The sequence below is a fragment of the Apiospora phragmitis genome, assembly GCF_038363925.1.
Source record: "Apiospora phragmitis strain CBS 135458 chromosome Unknown utg000010l:1.0-9815664.0:1.0-9183399.0, whole genome shotgun sequence".
In the NCBI taxonomy this organism is placed as follows: Eukaryota; Fungi; Ascomycota; class Sordariomycetes; order Amphisphaeriales; family Apiosporaceae; genus Apiospora; species Apiospora phragmitis.
Genome location: NW_027117409.1, coordinates 6,006,233 through 6,022,045, shown reverse-complemented (window position 1 = coordinate 6,022,045; position 15,813 = coordinate 6,006,233). Strand labels below are relative to the sequence as shown.

The window sequence follows — 15,813 nt, the reverse complement described above, 5'->3', positions numbered from 1 at the left end:
CCTCGACATGAACCGGATCATCTGAGCGGCGTTTTTGCGGTTTAGGGGAACGAGATGCATTCTGATCATAAAGAACGTAGATAGACAGCCTGCTCATCTCCGTGCGTCGCGAGAATATTATCTCGAAAGACTTGACGGGCATAAATTTGCCTGCATTACTCAATGAATAGACAATCTATTCCACAAGATACCTACTTCTCTTTCAAATGTGATTTTCACCAGGACAAAGGTGTCGCGCTCGGCATGGTCTTGAAATGAATCCCTGTGAAGAGAGACCTATATGTAGGTAGTATGTCTACCTACTTTTCCCCCTCCTATTTCGCCCTCGCTGTCTATAATACATAAACCAGCAATGTGGCACGCAATCTGTAATCATGGACAATTAAACATGTCGTTCGCCGCTATTCTTAGCATGGCCCCCGCCCACCAGCGCGCAGCTATCCATACAACCGAAGCCCGCCGCAACACCACCCTCCTCGCTCTTGTCGCCCTTGGTTCTTAACAGATAACCACTCTGCTCGTTCATGACAATGCCGTGGCCCTGCTTCTCCCGCTGGTCCCAGAGGCACGTCCCGTAGATTCCGAGTTCGCAGATAACGCCGCCGTGTTCCAGCTTGCCCAGGCGCAGGATTGTGTTGTGCACAGGTGGCGGCGTAATGAGCTCCATGAGGATGTAAGCGTCCCAGTGGGCCTCAGGGATGGACTTGAGGAAGCCCGGAATGGCCGAACGGTAGATGTTGTTGCCGCCACCCTCGCGCTGCGGCTTCAGCACATACGACTGGCACTGGTTTTTATCGAGGGCGATGGCGCGAGCTTTTTGACCGGCAGGGCTGGAGTCCAGCGGGTAGATGTTGGTAAAGGTACGCTGGAGCGCGGCGATAGTGTCGTCGGTGTGATGGACGTGCCGGGTATTGCGGTCGTCCTTGGAGCTGACGAAGCGACTAAGGATAGGGGGCTCTGACGAGGACTCGTCCAGGGGGTTGCGAGAACTTGCTGGACCTTCTTGGTGCCGGCGACTTGCGTCAGGACGCTGGGGCACTTGATGGCGGCTGACCTCTCGATGTGGTAGCGGGCATCCCAGGCTGAGGCATCCGGGTAGTCACCGGGACCATAGCCGCTGCGCATATATACGACAGCGACCTCGAAAGTGTGCTTCCCGAGCTGGGGCGGGCTATACAAAAGCTGCCGACCGCTGCCCTCGGCAAGTTGGGTGTGCTGCTTGATCTGGGAGTAGGGCAGGCGGAACACGGGGATAGTACTCGGCGGCGCCTGGACTTCGTATTCGAGGTGGCGCTGGTCGAAGACGTTGCGCTCGCCGTCCTGAACTAAGAAAAGGACACACTTGGGGTGGGGGGTAACCGAAGGACCGTAAGCGAGGAAGGCCCGCCTGATGCCAGCAGCGAGGCCTCGTGCGCTCAGGTTGGTCGGGAGTGTCAGCTGCCCCTGGGAGATCTTCTGCTCCAGCAACGCATACTCGTTTATCGCTAGATACCTACGATCCGGTTAATCCAACTGCCCAATGGGAGAAGCAAGTATACACTCGTACTTATGTAGCGCGGAAGTCTGGGATGAAAGGCCCCCAAAAGACGAAGCTATGGTGTTGAATTCGACCTGCTTGATCTGAGGATCTGCTTCAGGTGTGCTTTGGTGGACCATATAATCCGAACGGAATAGACCAAGCGACAAATGCTGGAACTCGGTCAGTATGTGTCGTCCGGGCCGGTAAGACTTATCATGCTGCTTGCCTGGGCATAACCCTCCTCCTTGACTTTCAGGTGAACCTTCCACAGCTCTGTGATGAAGTCATCACTGTCGCCGATGCTACACACGGCATTAGTATTTTGCATCTCAACCTCTCCCGGCAAGGTGTACCTACTCCTTGACAATCTGAGCCAGGAACTCCTCGTCCTGGCTGATTGCGGCATACAACTCATTGTAAGCCTTCTGGACCACCTTGCCCTGGTCGTAGCAGACCTGCGGAAAGGGGCTGGGAAAGAGTGTCACGGGCACCGCCGTCGACAGGATACCGACCGGGTCGGTCTCGGCCGACACGACGGTTGGTGGCGGCCGAACAGAAAGTCCGTGAGCAGCCGCCCAGTCCTTGACCACCTCGACTAGCCTTTCGCCCTCCGAGGCCGTCAGATCAGGCGGATAGGTTGAGGGCAGGGTTGAAGGCATCTTGCGTGGGATGCCAAGACTTTATAGACGGGCTGTGTACAATATCCTTAGGGCACGGGAGGGAATATCAAGCGATTGGATCACCTTGCACTTTCGTTCATGAACTTTGAAAAAAGAAAAAGGGCCTCGAGCGAAGCATTAGTTATTCAGGATGCAGATGTCGAGAATTTACACTCCCTGAAATTTCTAGCTTCGGGAGGGAATATCTCAGAGTGGCTTATTAATAGGTTACGATGGATTTCTCACGAGATGGATGCGAATCTGATTTAGCAACCCCGCCTGCCTCCCTTGGTGACGCAAGGTTTCCATGGCATGGTCTGCAATGTGCTTTCTCCTAGATAGAATCTATGTGGGGTTCGGGCCAGTCAGCAAGAAAAAGCAGACCGGAAGAGATATGCCCAAAGTACCTATATAATCAAGACGACTTCAAATAACCAACCACAAACAGCTTCTTAGTAGTTCTACTAGGTTGTATGTCTCTGTCTCTTGTCTCACATGGGAAGCATGGAGATGAGGGGGAGGTGATTAGCAAATGATTGATTGATCAATCAATTGATCAAATTGATTGACGAAAGCAAACATGAACGGCTTTACCCCGCCCCCACTGCACCCAAGCTCTCTTCAAGTATGTACGTACATTATGTACTGCTGAGACCCCTGCTCAGTGCCCTGCCGCCTGGTCCTTGTCCGGGTCAGCTTAGGCTCTTGCCACTAATTGCGACCTTAGCGCCTTTTGACCCAAGTCCCCATTGAATGTTTTGCACGGTCTCGAGCAAGTCGTGCCCTCACCTTATTCGCAGGCGCGTGTATTCAATGTTGGTTCCAAGATTCTGAACGACCCAAGGTTACTTCTCCTCGCCGTGGTTCAGCTATCGCCGCCTGCCAACTGCTCGTTCGGAGCCTCACCACCCTTCACTTCGGCGATGTGTTGCGATAGGATTGAAGAAACAGAAACAATCGTATCCACTACCTTACAATGTATTGTCCGACTTCGTACGCGATGAACCTGTCGAAATTCACAATCAGATAAACCCACGATCCCATCTCGGTTGTTCCAACCACAAATCCAAAGGCAACCAACCTTACGATTCGACCCGACCCGACCGCTGCATTCACGCTTCCCGAGCGGCGATTGTCTCAATTATTCACGAATTGTTTCAATGCACACCCCCATTACTTTCCCCAGGAAAGATTCGTTCAATCTTGGGTCTTGTCACCTCTGTACATCTTTGTGCTCTCGGACGGAAAACTTTCTAGCTGGGCCAACAACTCCAACTGTCACATCACCATACAACATCCCCATCTTTGCTTGGTCTTGCGCCTACTCTACTCGTTCAAGATCAATCGGATCGGGATTCGTTCACGCCATTTTCTGAGCATACGCAGTATCACTGTTTTGGCCTCCACTCTCCAGTGTCATCTACATCGCCGGGATCTTTGAGCTGGACTCCCAGGGCCTATCGGTGATGCCCCAGGCAAACGCACTGGTTGTTCACCAAAGAAAGAAGGTAGGTGGCACCACCTCCTAGCGTCTGGGTTAGATGTAGTTCACTGTATGGGAGGACCGCTTTCCAGATTTCATACCTTCACGATCACCATACGAATTCCTCATATTGAATCTACCCCACCCTTCTCTACTTTCCAGCTACTTCGTCTTTGCTGGTCGTCACTCCTCACCTAGCATCAACGTTTTACACTTCTGCAGAGCTTACTGAACTGGGTTTGTCTTAGGCTGGACGCAAGTACCTGTCTAGCAGGTGTCAACCTCAGACTATTGGATCGAAGCAATGGCGCCGTCAGCAGGCCAGGGCATTGATCCCTGGGAATGGGACACCGATCGAGTCGTGAAAGAACTATGCACCGGCAGACGATCTTGGAAACCGGTCGAGGACCCTCCAATCTTACCAGACCCTACCCGCCTCGAGAATGCACTACGAGAAAACTTGATAAATGGCATCAGCCTTCTCAAGGACGCTGACGACGACTTCTTCAAGGATATCGGCGTCAAAATACACAAGCACAAGAGCACTTTGCGAGAAGCCATTTCGCAATTTCGGCATCGCAGCCGCAAGTACAAAAAGTATTTATCTGAGCAAGAACAGGAAGGAGAGGTTGAAGATGAGGACATGTCGGACAATGATGACGACGAGCTTGAGGACATGGAAACTAGAAAACGCAAACTTCAGGCGGAGCGGAAGTCGCATGCTTCAGAAGACCAAGTACCCTTACCATTGGACCCTGTCCGAGCCCCAGTCTCCGTGGCCGAAAGGGCAGCAGCAAACACAGCGACTGCTATCCCAGATCCTGATGGCCCTAAGGGTATACCATCCAACGAAGCGTCGAGTTGCAAGAAGAGGAGGATCGAACTTTTACAAGTTCTCAGTCATCCTCGGGGACTGGCCAGTGCGGCTATACCTACTCAGGCTGATGCTGTTATCGAGCAGTTGATGCGCAAAGGCACTCTCCAGAGGAACCCTTTCCTTGAGGCACCAATCATAGACACTGCTATGTCAAATATGCCTACAAGTGGACAAGCGACCTCTGATGAGTCTTGGTATCTCGGTAGAGATTCTCTTACTCGTGTCGATGTAATAGATTTTGATTCTGGTCGCTTGACCGACGTGGATACGGAGTTTGTATTCCGGAAAAAGGTTCCTGTTGGCCGGCGCCGGCAGGTCAGTCGACTTTACAAACGTCAGGTTCAACGACAAGTTCAACGATATGTTCAATTCCAACGTCGACGTCAAGGTCTTTCCCCCTTACCGAGTTCCAAACCCGACCGCCCGCCTGCGAAAACCGACACTGTTTTTGGAGCAAATGACCCTGATCATGGCGAAGTGCTTCCTCTTCTCGGCGAGTCTGATAGCGGCGACGAGTACGATTCAGATACCTGGGCGGAGATCGAGGCCGAGCAGAAAGAGCGCGATGCCACGGCAGAAAAGAACACAGCGTTGTCATCGAATGATATTAACATGGCTCTTGATGAAGGCATCGATGAATATGTCGCAACCTGGACTGAGCGAAAATTGCCCAAGCTAGCGCGTCGTGCGAACATCGAGTGGAACAACGCCCGGCGATATGGTCTCAAAAGGGCTCTCGACATGGCTCAGCGAGAAGTTAGCTATCTACAGGCCCGCCTCGCTTCTTTCCGCGTAGAAGTGAACAACCAGGAGTGGCGCAACAAGGCTGACATCAAGTCCAGTTTGGGAAATTTTGAACCTACAGTGCAAGATCTACAAGCGTCGCTATGGAAGCTTGAGGTCCTCAAGTCACCGTCGGAACCCAAAAGAGTCTCGAACGTGACCCGGAAGCCTGCCAAGAAACGTGAACAGCGGCCTCGCCCCCGAGTCAACGATGACGAAGGGGAATTACTCATGAGCGACTCCGAAGATGGATTCATCGTTGAAGACGACGAACAGGGTTCCGCGCCTCTCCCAGAAGAAACACCATTTCAAGATGAAATGGCAATTGACATGGGAGATGGAGCCGTTAGCAACGACCCAGGCACCTCGGACTCTGAGCTGTCAGATGCCGAGCCTGTTGCAGGATCATCTACCCCGACAGGTGAAAAAGAGACCAAAGTTCAAAATAACGTGACAGCACATATCGCAGGCAATAGCGGCGATGCGGATGAACCTAGCCGCTCGACTCCGTCCATCTTTGATATACTGGGTAATCATACTGGCACTCGTCACGGCGATGTTCCGGATGATATCACAGACCTTACCCAGGTGAATTATCCACCTGCGCCCTCGCGACCAGGCATATTAAAAGCCCCTGAAACACCCCGACGTTCTTTATATCCTCCGGGTGTCGTGGACCTTGTTACGCCAGAAAAGCAGTCGACAAGCTTGAGGAACCAGAGCCAATCATCACAACCGACTTCCACCCTCAAGAAATCGTCTCTAGCCCATAAACCGCTGATGAAACAATCTCCCGGTTTCTCACCAAGCCCTCAAAACTGTCATGAGCAGCAAGTGAGGAAGATCCTCGAAGAACTTACTGGTGAATACCGAGACTGGGCTTTCAACATGTGCAACGTTCATAAGAAAGTACTAGAGGAGGGTAAACTCGACCTTTGGGTACATTACCTTGTTCCTCAGCTTGGTCACCAATGGTCCGGTCGTCCATCCGATAAGGGAAACGATAAGCATTATTATGTGGCCTGCTTCATGGCGCGGCTATTTGACATTTATACTGATGGACGGGCAGCTCCCTTGCGGAAGTACTGGCAGGTGACCGAGGAGCAGAAACTCATTCTGAGCTCCAAAAAAGACCAGTTTAGGAAGTTTATGGACGTTTACTGCAAACTGGTCAAAGAACTCAGGCGATCATCCGGTAGGAAACCGCCATCGTCCACCGCCATCGACAGTCCTGCAAGTACAAAGTCAAACGGCGAAGCACCTGATCTCAAACACCCTCAGGAACCAGAAGTAATCTCGGAAGACACTGATGATGAAACTGAGGAGGAACCCACCGTGTCCCCGACCAAGAAGCGGAGACCAATCCAAAGGGATCGTGCTGCCCAGCATCTGAGAGACAGTGACAAAGCTCGTGTTAAGGAGCAAGCGAAACGGCGAGAGTTGCTTCGTGCCAAACTTGCTGCGCAAGGACATTCAGAGGCTAGTCAAAACTCGCATCTTCTAATTAACGAGAGCAAGGAAGATGACCAGGGCTTCATCTACGTCCCTGATAATATTGCGAGTCGTATTAAGAAGCACCAGGTCGAAGGAGTTCGTTTCATGTGGAACCAGTTAGTTGCAGACTCCCAGAGCCGTCAAGGCTGTCTCCTAGCACACACCATGGGCCTAGGCAAGACGATGCAGATCATCACTCTGTTAGTCGCGATTGCGGATGCGGCCGCATCTGACGATCCGTCGATTTCCAAACAGATTCCGGACGAATTGAAAGAATCCAGAACCTTGATCCTCGCGCCACCAGCACTCATCAATAACTGGACTGACGAGCTTCTGATTTGGATACCAGACAGGCATCCAATACTCGGTAGTGAGTCGGAGAATCTGTACAAAATCGACGCAGACACCTCGCTTCATGATCGTCATAACCAGATTGTTGACTGGGCAAAGTATGGCGGAATCCTGGTTATAGGTTATAGTCTTTTTAAGAATTGCGCCCAAAATACCTTGCTGGCTGGTCATTTATTTGATGAGGCCAATATCGTGGTAGCTGATGAGGCTCACATGCTGAAGAACGAGACTTCACAGCTGCACAACGCAGCCATCAGATTCAGAACCCGGACCCGGATCGCTTTGACCGGCTCGCCCTTAGCAAATAACGTCAAGGAGTATCATTCGATGCTGAATTGGGTCTGTCCTGGGTATCTTTCCAATAGGAAGGAGTTCGACCACGATTATGCGAGACCGATTGAAGAGGGTCTGTCTGTGGACAGCAGCCATGCCCAAAGGAGGAAGGCACTGACAAAACTCCATGCTCTCAGGGAGACGGTTGCACCAAAGGTGCATCGAAAAACCATCGCAGTTCTGCAACACGACATACCACCGAAAATGGAGTTTGTGATTAGTGTTCCGCTTACCAAACTCCAACGCGCACTCTACGAAACTTACATCAGGTTCAACCAGTCAGATGACAAGGGGTCAATGAAGCTTCTTGCCAGTGTCACAACTCTGACAGTACTTTGTAACCACCCAGATGCGTTCAGGGCTTTACTAAAGGAACAGAAGGAGCAAGGTTCCGCAAAAGATGGACTTGACGATGCGGGACGCATTAATCTACCCCCTGTGCTGGTCAGCGAGTTGCTGCAGATGATGCCTGCTGGAGACCTCAAAGAGGCTTCCTATTCGTCGAAGATGCTGCTGCTTGATAGAATCCTTGACGAGAGCAAGAATAAAGGCGACAAAGTTCTGATCTTCTCTCAGTCCATGAAAACGCTGGACTACTTGGAGAAGAAGCTATACTCCAGGCGCCGGCACTATCTAAGGCTCGATGGGAAAACGCAAGCTAGCAAACGCCCGGGTATGGTGCGAGATTTTAACGCCATGGAGTCGAATTACGAGGTGTTCTTGATCTCGACAACGGCAGGAGGGCTGGGACTGAACATCACCAGTGCCAACCGGGTTGTGATTATGGATTCTAAGTGGAATCCGCAACAAGAGCAGCAGGCAGTAGGCAGAGCGTATCGTATCGGCCAGACCAAGCCCGTCTTCGTTTACCGCATCCTTTGCGGTGGGACCCTTGAGATGATGTTGCATCATAGGCAAATCTTCAAGATGCAACTGGCGCAACGCGTGGTTGACGACCAGAAGCCGATCCCCAAGGCACAACGTCTCACCGAGCTTTTTAATATGCCAAGCGATCCAGAACTTGGAGAGGTGATGGAGCATGTAGGCAAGGATGCCGTACTTGATGGTATACTCAACTCGGAATTGGGTTCGCACGTTAAGTCGATTGTGATGACGGACACTTTTGAGGAAGAAGCCCTTGAAGAAGAGACACTGGTGCACGAAGAAGAGGTAGAAGTACAGAGATTGATCCATGAGTTCCATGCACGACGAGGCCGGCCTTTGCCCACTGGTATCGGCATGCCGGAGTCTCTAGCTGCCGCCATTGCGCAGCCCCAGCTCGGCCCCATGTTCGCCGCTCCAAGTGCTCAGCAGACAGGTTCATTTATGGTGAACTCATCTCAAGCCCTTCCTGTTGGTATCCGGAGCACCGCTCCTGCACCTGCCGCATCTAGTCAAAGTGTAATAACGAATGGCACTTCCCACACACAGGCCCTCAATCAATCGGTGCACCAGTCGGCGTCATCCAGATTGCCCGCACCGGCTGTCCAGCAGGTGTCAGGAGGTGGGTCTATCGCGCCTGTTCCCGGTGCCACTACGCAGCTACGGCAGGCAACTGGCTACTGGGACAACCTCCAGGCCTTTAAGGGTGAGCTTGGTAGAGTCTTCTCGGTGAAAGGAACTGGCGCTGGTACTGAGAGATGTCGAGCGGTAGCTCGGGAAGTGGCCGCGGCGTTTGAACAGCAGCAAAACCGGAGGCAATTACAAGCTGTCCGTGAGGCAAAGTGGGCAGTTATGGACTCGTCAGCTTCGTCTAGGTTCGTCGAGGCCATAGTGACTGGCTTGTTAGCACCGATCAAGCTTGCTCAGATGGAAGCTGGCGAGATCGTGGCTAAACGGAAAATCTGGGAGAGCCTGCCCCAAGCATCATGGGATCACGAGATTTCCACTTACCGTCACAATAACGGCACCACAGTAGGAGACCCCCATTCAGCCTTCTCGTTTGCTTCTTCTACGTCCAAATAATTGGGCCTGCAGTACGGGTCTACAACATTCACGGTCTAAAGGCAGCGGCTCCTTTCCACACTTGCTAACCTAACACAACCACTAGGTCAATCATGGGCCGGGGCGTCCTTCTGTTTCATCCAGCGCACAGCCTAGGAACATACACCGGCAAAATGACCAGATCGCCCTTGAAGAGTTTAGGGCGCAAAAGAGTGGTCAAACCAGCAACGGGCAAATCAGCAGCAGGCTGCCATCATGGGCCAAAACGATAACAGGCTCCAGAGAGATGGAAAGTCGGCTCCTAGAAAGCGCCACGCCAAAAACCCCTTTCAGTGATGCCACCACACCTTTCACGATTTATGTTGGCGGTGATGTGTCTACCTGGCAAAATTTGCTCGGTAATTTCCGTGTGGATTTTGGCAAGTAGAAGGAAGGCATGGTCATGTCATACAGCACAGGACGTTTTCGGCTTCCATTTTGCATTGGTTCGGCGTTTGTTTTGCAGGGCGGCAAAATAGCGATATCGGCTTCCCTTTCAATAGTTTGTTGAGATACCCATGGAGCAGTTTCGCTTACTTTCACAAGACGAAAACGAAACAAGGCAGCAGGCAGAGGGATTGCAGTGGGAAGAACTGCACGGCTTGCCAAGAGAGGCTGGGAAAAAGGATGGTTCATGCCGCGAATCAAGCAGAGACGGTAGACGTTGCTTTAGACGCATGGTTGGGGTGTAACCAAAGGCTCCTGCTCCGAGTCAGAAAATGCGAAGATTTGCAATCCTACACACGTCTAAATCATCCGGCCCCAAACTAGTGATCTCCCAAGAGTGATTGACTGCTTGCTGTAAAGTTGACTGTTGAATAAGATCCGCGTCCATATGAGAAACACTTGTGCCGCTTTAGGTGCATGTACCTAGTTAGTAGTATCGGATGTGCGCCGAAGTAATCGGATGCACCCGGTAAAGGTCCGAAAATAGGCATGCCGAACGCCGGCATATTTGTCGATAGCCCGACGATCGCCAATATCACGAAGGATCGAAACTCGGTGGTAATTGTCTTCTCCTTCTAGTTGTAACTACAACATTCTCAATCAAAAGCAGCGACATGCCGGTTACCAAGGAAGATTTGGGAAGGATTGCGACTGCAGTCGGCTATGAAATACCCGAGCAAGATGTAGACGACTTTACCACGTTGCTCGAAAGGGCACGACAGACCTTCGAGGCTGTCTCAGCAATGGATGGTATTTCGGTCCACCATCTCCTTTGACCTCATCAACTAACTGTTTACCCCTCACTCAAAAGATTACCAGCCAGCACCTGACTTCAACCTTACGCCTAGGCTCAACGTCTACTTCCCACAAGAAGCTGAAAATCCCCTGGGCGCTTGGGCGTGGAGGTGCGAGTGCGCGCACGCTAGCCCGTCCTCGACCACGCTGGAGGGCAAGACCGTGTGCCTCAGGGACAACATCGCGCTAGCCCAGGTCCCCTGTCTGCTGGGAACCGAGTCGTTCACGGGCTGGACCCCGCAGATGGACGCCACCGTCGCGACGCGCGTGCTCGAAGCCGGGGCCCGGATCGCGGGTAAGGCCGTGTGCGAGAACCTGTCGCGCGGCGCCGTGTCCGTGACGGCGGCGACGGGCCCCGTCCACAACCCCTTTGCCCGGGGTACTCGGCGGGCGGCAGCAGCTCGGGCACGGCGGCGCTCGTGGCCTCGGGCGCGGTCGACCTCGGCATCGGCTGCGACCAGGGCGGCAGCGTGCGCATCCCCGCCGCCATGTGCGGGCTGTACGGCTTCAAGCCCACGTTCGGTCTGGTGCCCTACACCGGTATCGCCAGCAACGACGCGAGCGTCGACTTCGTGGGGCCCCTCACCCGCACCTGCCTCGAGTGCGCGACGCTGCTCGGGGTCCTGGCCGGCGCCGACGGGCTCGACGACCGCCAGGGGGCCGGGTGTCCTTTTCCGGGCCAGGTCCCCCGCTATGCGGACGAGCTGGAGGCCAGCAGGGCGGACGGCGCCAAGGGGTTGCGCATAGGGATCCTGAAGGAGGGCCTCGAGGGCGCGGCGATGAATGCCGCCGTCAAGGCCAAGTTCCTGGCGGCGGCGAAGGTGTTCAAGGAGAAGCTCGGCGCCGCGGTGGTCGAGGAGGTGTCGGTGCCAATGCACGCGTCGTCGCGCGCCATCTACTCGGTCCTGAGCAAGATGGGCAACCACATGGGGATGCTGGGCCGGGCGACGGGGCGGCGCCAGGTGATGCTGACGGACCTGGCCGCGCGCAAGGGCCTGCCGTACACGCCGGACGCCCTGGGCAAGATGAGCGCCTTCAGCCGCGAGGGCCTGCTGGCGGGCGAGCTCGGCTGGTCGGACTATCCACTCGTGTACGGCAAGGCCGTCAACTTGGCGCGGCGGCTGCGCGACGACTACGACGCGGCGCTGCGGCGGTACGACCTGCTGGTCCTGCCCACGACGCTGCGCGCGACGTTTCCGCTGCCCGTCGCGCACATGGACGCGGGCCGCGGCATGACCGAGAATACGGCCAGCTTCAACGGGACCGGCCACCCGGCCCTGGCCGTGCCGATTGGCTTCGTGCCGTCGGAGGCGGATCCGAGCACCATGGTGCCGTGCAGCCTGCAGATTGTGGGGAAGTTTTGGGATGAGATGACGGTGCTGAAGGCAGCTTATGCATGGGAACAGACGGTGGATTGGAAATCTTTCTGAGTTGGGATAAAACAGACATACGAGCTACCCCTATTGGTGTGGCGGTCAAATAGGGGTAGCCGTTTACGCCACTTCTTCCAGCTCGCCATGCAATCATCTCCTCAATATGCTATCAATCAACACTTGTGCGCATTTGCACGGAATTTTACAGGATTTCCCGAAAATTTCCACACTCCATCCTCTCTTGTTCCTTCTCCTTTCCCTCCTTGCTCCCTCTCCTTTCTACCTTCACACCCCTAACCTCGAGCCCTAACGCTCAGAGAACCTACATGTATCCTAACGCACCAGTATGCGGTGAGCTCTGTAATGGATGATGCGCATCGACAGTAACGTTGTAGCCGGGGCTCGGTGCCATATCCGCTCCCGTGGGCATGAAGACCCCAGTTCTGCCTTCGTACGGCTCGTAGTCTTGGCCGAGACGCGTGATGATGACATCGGTCACCACATGCTTGAGCGGCACGTTTTCCTCGCCATGCTGCCGCTTATAGACCCCCTCATAAGTGCCCCGCCCAAACTTCCCCAGTCCGAATCGGCGCGGGTGCGGCAGGTGGGTGAGAATCAGAGCGGTCAAGTAGCTGAGGGTGATGGTCGGGGCATTCAGGGCTGCCCATGAAAGTGTCGACGGCGTTTTCGTTGGTGGCCACGGTGGTGATGAGGGCCAGGCCGATGGAGAGGGCAATTCAAATGGCGGTGCGGAAGATGTTGAAGGGCGACCAGCCTCGCTGTTTCGAGATGATGTGCATGGTGGTTAGGAACAGGAGCACGATGCCGGCACAGATAAAGGTGTAGATGAACTAGCGTCCGTGGTCAGAGAGAGAGAGAGAGAGAGAGAGACGCACTTGTCTTGCCGCAGATCCAAGAACTTACCACGAGTCCGAACCTTTGAGCCATGGCGTCTACCATGGCCGTTTGGGGTAACACACCGCTGGAGCCGTTAGCAGCAACCTTATCGCCCCCTTTCTCTTTCTCGGGTGCTTCCACCTTGAAGTTGTTGAAGATGCCATTGATCATCGTCATGAACAGCTCAGTAACGTCGTTTGACCATCTAAGCGCCGTGGGATCGTCGTCGGCTATGGTCGTGTTACCCCAGAGGCTGTCGGGTAACCCCCGGATATCTTCCAGCGTCGTATTGACGTCTTTATACGAATCGATGATATCTAGGGGCGGGTATTTCTTAAGCCAGGCCAAGACCTGCTTGCTCAGTGCGTCGGCCACCGCCTCGGACGTCGGATCCACGTCGCTGAGATCCAGGAGTTTGTTGGCTGCTTTTTCAATGGACTCAAGCATGCGCCACCAGCTGATGAACTGGTTGCTTCCCTCAACGAGCAGGAGCATGGCGATATGGAAGGGGAGGTGCAGGGCCGCCCACCAGACCTGATGTCTCGTGGACATGGACTCATCCTCTCCGTGCATCCAGTCAAAGTACAGCTGAAAGATGATGTAAATCAGAGCGGGCGCCGAGGTTACGATGCCAATCAGGTCAGGGTCTTTGGGAACCACGTCAGCATTCGTGTGCCTCCCAGGGGCGTGAATGTGAATAGGGGCTGACACTCACTCCACACTGTCAGGGCGGCATCTTTCAAGTACGTATCTTTCACTACCAAGGTGATATTCTTGGCCAAGATAATGACGCCTTCGCCCATGACGATGAGGGTAAGCAGGTTGAGCCGCTCGCCGAAGTGGGTTCCGATGAAGGTCAGGACGGGCGAGAACTGCGAGCAGCCGAGGTGCAGCGCCATCTCGGCCAGGCCGATGACGTACCACGCGATGTAGCCCCGGCTGTTCTTGCCCACCCCGTACCGGAAGGCGATGACGATGTAGGCAACGGCCGCCACGAAGTGGAAGGCCGCGGTGGCGAGGAGCGGACGCCGCCCGTGCTTGAACTTGCGGACCTGCCACGCCGACAGCCCGTACTGGACGGTCAGGATGAGCCGCGAGACGGCGAGGAAAAGCGACATGGCACGGTAGACGGCCATGATCTGCTTATCCGGGTTGAATTTGGTCGCGATGACGGCGAATCCGGTCATGACGCCGAGATGGGCTCCTCGGCAGCATCGCTCGAGGATGCTCTCCGACGTGAACCGGACATCGTATATACTAGTGACGAGCCAGGTCGTCCAAAGCAGCCTGTTCGGGATCAGCTTTGTTTCTGCCGATAATAAGGATTGGGGAGAAGCCCTACAGTATGTAACCGACGAAGGACCGCAAAGCGGCACCGTCTACGATGGCATGGATCTGGCCTAGTAAGTCTCCAGTTGAAGGCATGGTTCCAGGGGGATGGAGGGGGCTTAGTTTGGCTTACACTTGCGAAAACACTGAGGTTCGCGACAAACCACAGGTCGTAGAATAGCTAGAGTCGGATTAGAGCCAGGACCAAGATAAGATGCCTCTATAATATGAGGAGATCTCCTGCTTACCTCGAAGTTGGACGCGGCATGACTCTGTAACTCGCTGGTAAGTTAACATCGCCTTAAAGCCCGGCCAGTATTGTCACTTGCCTTTCTGAATACTGGTATGTCTAGATCCGACGGCGTGATTACGGAAGCCGTATGATGGTCATCATCATGGCCAAGTGCGTGGTTTGGAGGTTTGTTGCAATCCTGGATACGCGTACTAATGAGCCGGATGCGCTCACCAGCATAGTCAAGGTCGGATCCAGTAGGCATAACGAGGATGCACATAGAAGATAGCGTGCACGCGATATAATTTGGGTATCATCGTCGGCTGGAGAAGAGGCTCATCACACATGCTCTCTCTCTCTCTATATATATATGATGTACTTGGATGCTAAGAATAGTGGCTTCTCATCCCCTGAACCTAGATCCACGACTCCTAATCGTCCAAACGTTCGTGATACTCTTTGATGGCCAAAGGTCACAGTTAAGCTAGGCGGAGGCGGAGACCGCCCAGCAACATATCGGCGAACTCAAAGATGGGCAGCTTCTTTAGTTTATATAAGTCTGAGCGGCAGAAGCCACTAACTACCTCCTTATTAGTGTTTGATAAGGAAAAGGGGAGGGGCTCACGGGCCGTGGCTGGCTTGGCATCTGTGGCACAGTCAAGCTGGAACTTTCGTTTGGCTGATGAAGAGTAGTAGTCTGAGCATGTGTTATTATTACGCTCAACGCATAAGCCTTAGGGGGAAAGGCGCCTTCGTTTTTGAATCGACGAGTCTAGGTAGAGAGAGCATGAGTTCCAAACAAACAGGTCAGGTTCCGCCGGGGCACGACAGCTCGGATACTACACGAAATCCTTCAGGGCTTGCATTCTGCATACCATCCCATGACTTCACCATCAAAAGTGAGTCATCTATGCGACATTGCCGCGTACGTCCTTACTAAAGCGGCATGGCCTCCCCCGGCCTAATCTATTCTATTGTCCGGCCATGGATGCAAACAAATCATTAGCCGAGCCGGTGGTGACCAATGGAAGCATGCGACTCCCCTGTCGGTGACTTTATCAGATCCGGGGCCCTGGCTTATCTGATCCGTCCCACTGCGGCACGGCACAGCAGCTCAGCCAGAGGCCGGAGTCAGGAAGCATTCTGTCGCACCATAAATAGTTCGTAGGCCACCAAAGGCGGGCGTTGGTGATCCCCTCGAATGGGTTTCTTGACCAACGTATGTATGTAACGCAACTCTCAAACAGAGCAGAATAGA

At 53.8% G+C, this 15,813-nt stretch overlaps 4 protein-coding genes across 4 annotated transcripts; 2 read left to right on the top strand and 2 right to left on the bottom strand.

Annotated features, from left to right (window-relative positions):
- Window positions 1–382: 382 nt before the first annotated feature.
- Window positions 383–2,178, bottom strand: PG994_011588 (uncharacterized protein; the record flags this gene model as incomplete). Its single annotated transcript, XM_066862997.1, has 3 exons — window positions 383–865; window positions 991–1,492; window positions 1,877–2,178. 3 exons carry the CDS (start codon window positions 2,176–2,178, stop codon window positions 383–385), a joined length of 1,287 nt encoding a protein of 428 aa, XP_066712107.1.
- A 1,787-nt stretch (window positions 2,179–3,965) lies between these two features.
- Window positions 3,966–9,464, top strand: PG994_011587 (uncharacterized protein; the record flags this gene model as incomplete). The annotated part of the gene is made up of 1 exon (XM_066862996.1): window positions 3,966–9,464. The coding sequence occupies one exon, from the start codon at window positions 3,966–3,968 to the stop codon at window positions 9,462–9,464; it is 5,499 nt and encodes a 1,832-aa protein (XP_066712106.1).
- A 1,079-nt stretch (window positions 9,465–10,543) lies between these two features.
- Window positions 10,544–12,154, top strand: PG994_011586 (uncharacterized protein; the record flags this gene model as incomplete). The annotated part of the gene is made up of 3 exons (XM_066862995.1): window positions 10,544–10,679; window positions 10,741–11,056; window positions 11,122–12,154. 3 exons carry the CDS (start codon window positions 10,544–10,546, stop codon window positions 12,152–12,154), a joined length of 1,485 nt encoding a protein of 494 aa, XP_066712105.1.
- Window positions 12,155–12,419: 265 nt separating this feature from the next.
- PG994_011585 (uncharacterized protein) lies at window positions 12,420–14,820 on the bottom strand (the record flags this gene model as incomplete). Its single annotated transcript, XM_066862994.1, has 8 exons — window positions 12,420–12,876; window positions 12,911–12,948; window positions 13,022–13,641; window positions 13,710–14,281; window positions 14,337–14,389; window positions 14,457–14,504; window positions 14,572–14,595; window positions 14,665–14,820. The coding sequence occupies 8 exons, from the start codon at window positions 14,818–14,820 to the stop codon at window positions 12,420–12,422; spliced, it is 1,968 nt and encodes a 655-aa protein (XP_066712104.1).
- Window positions 14,821–15,813: the final 993 nt, after the last annotated feature.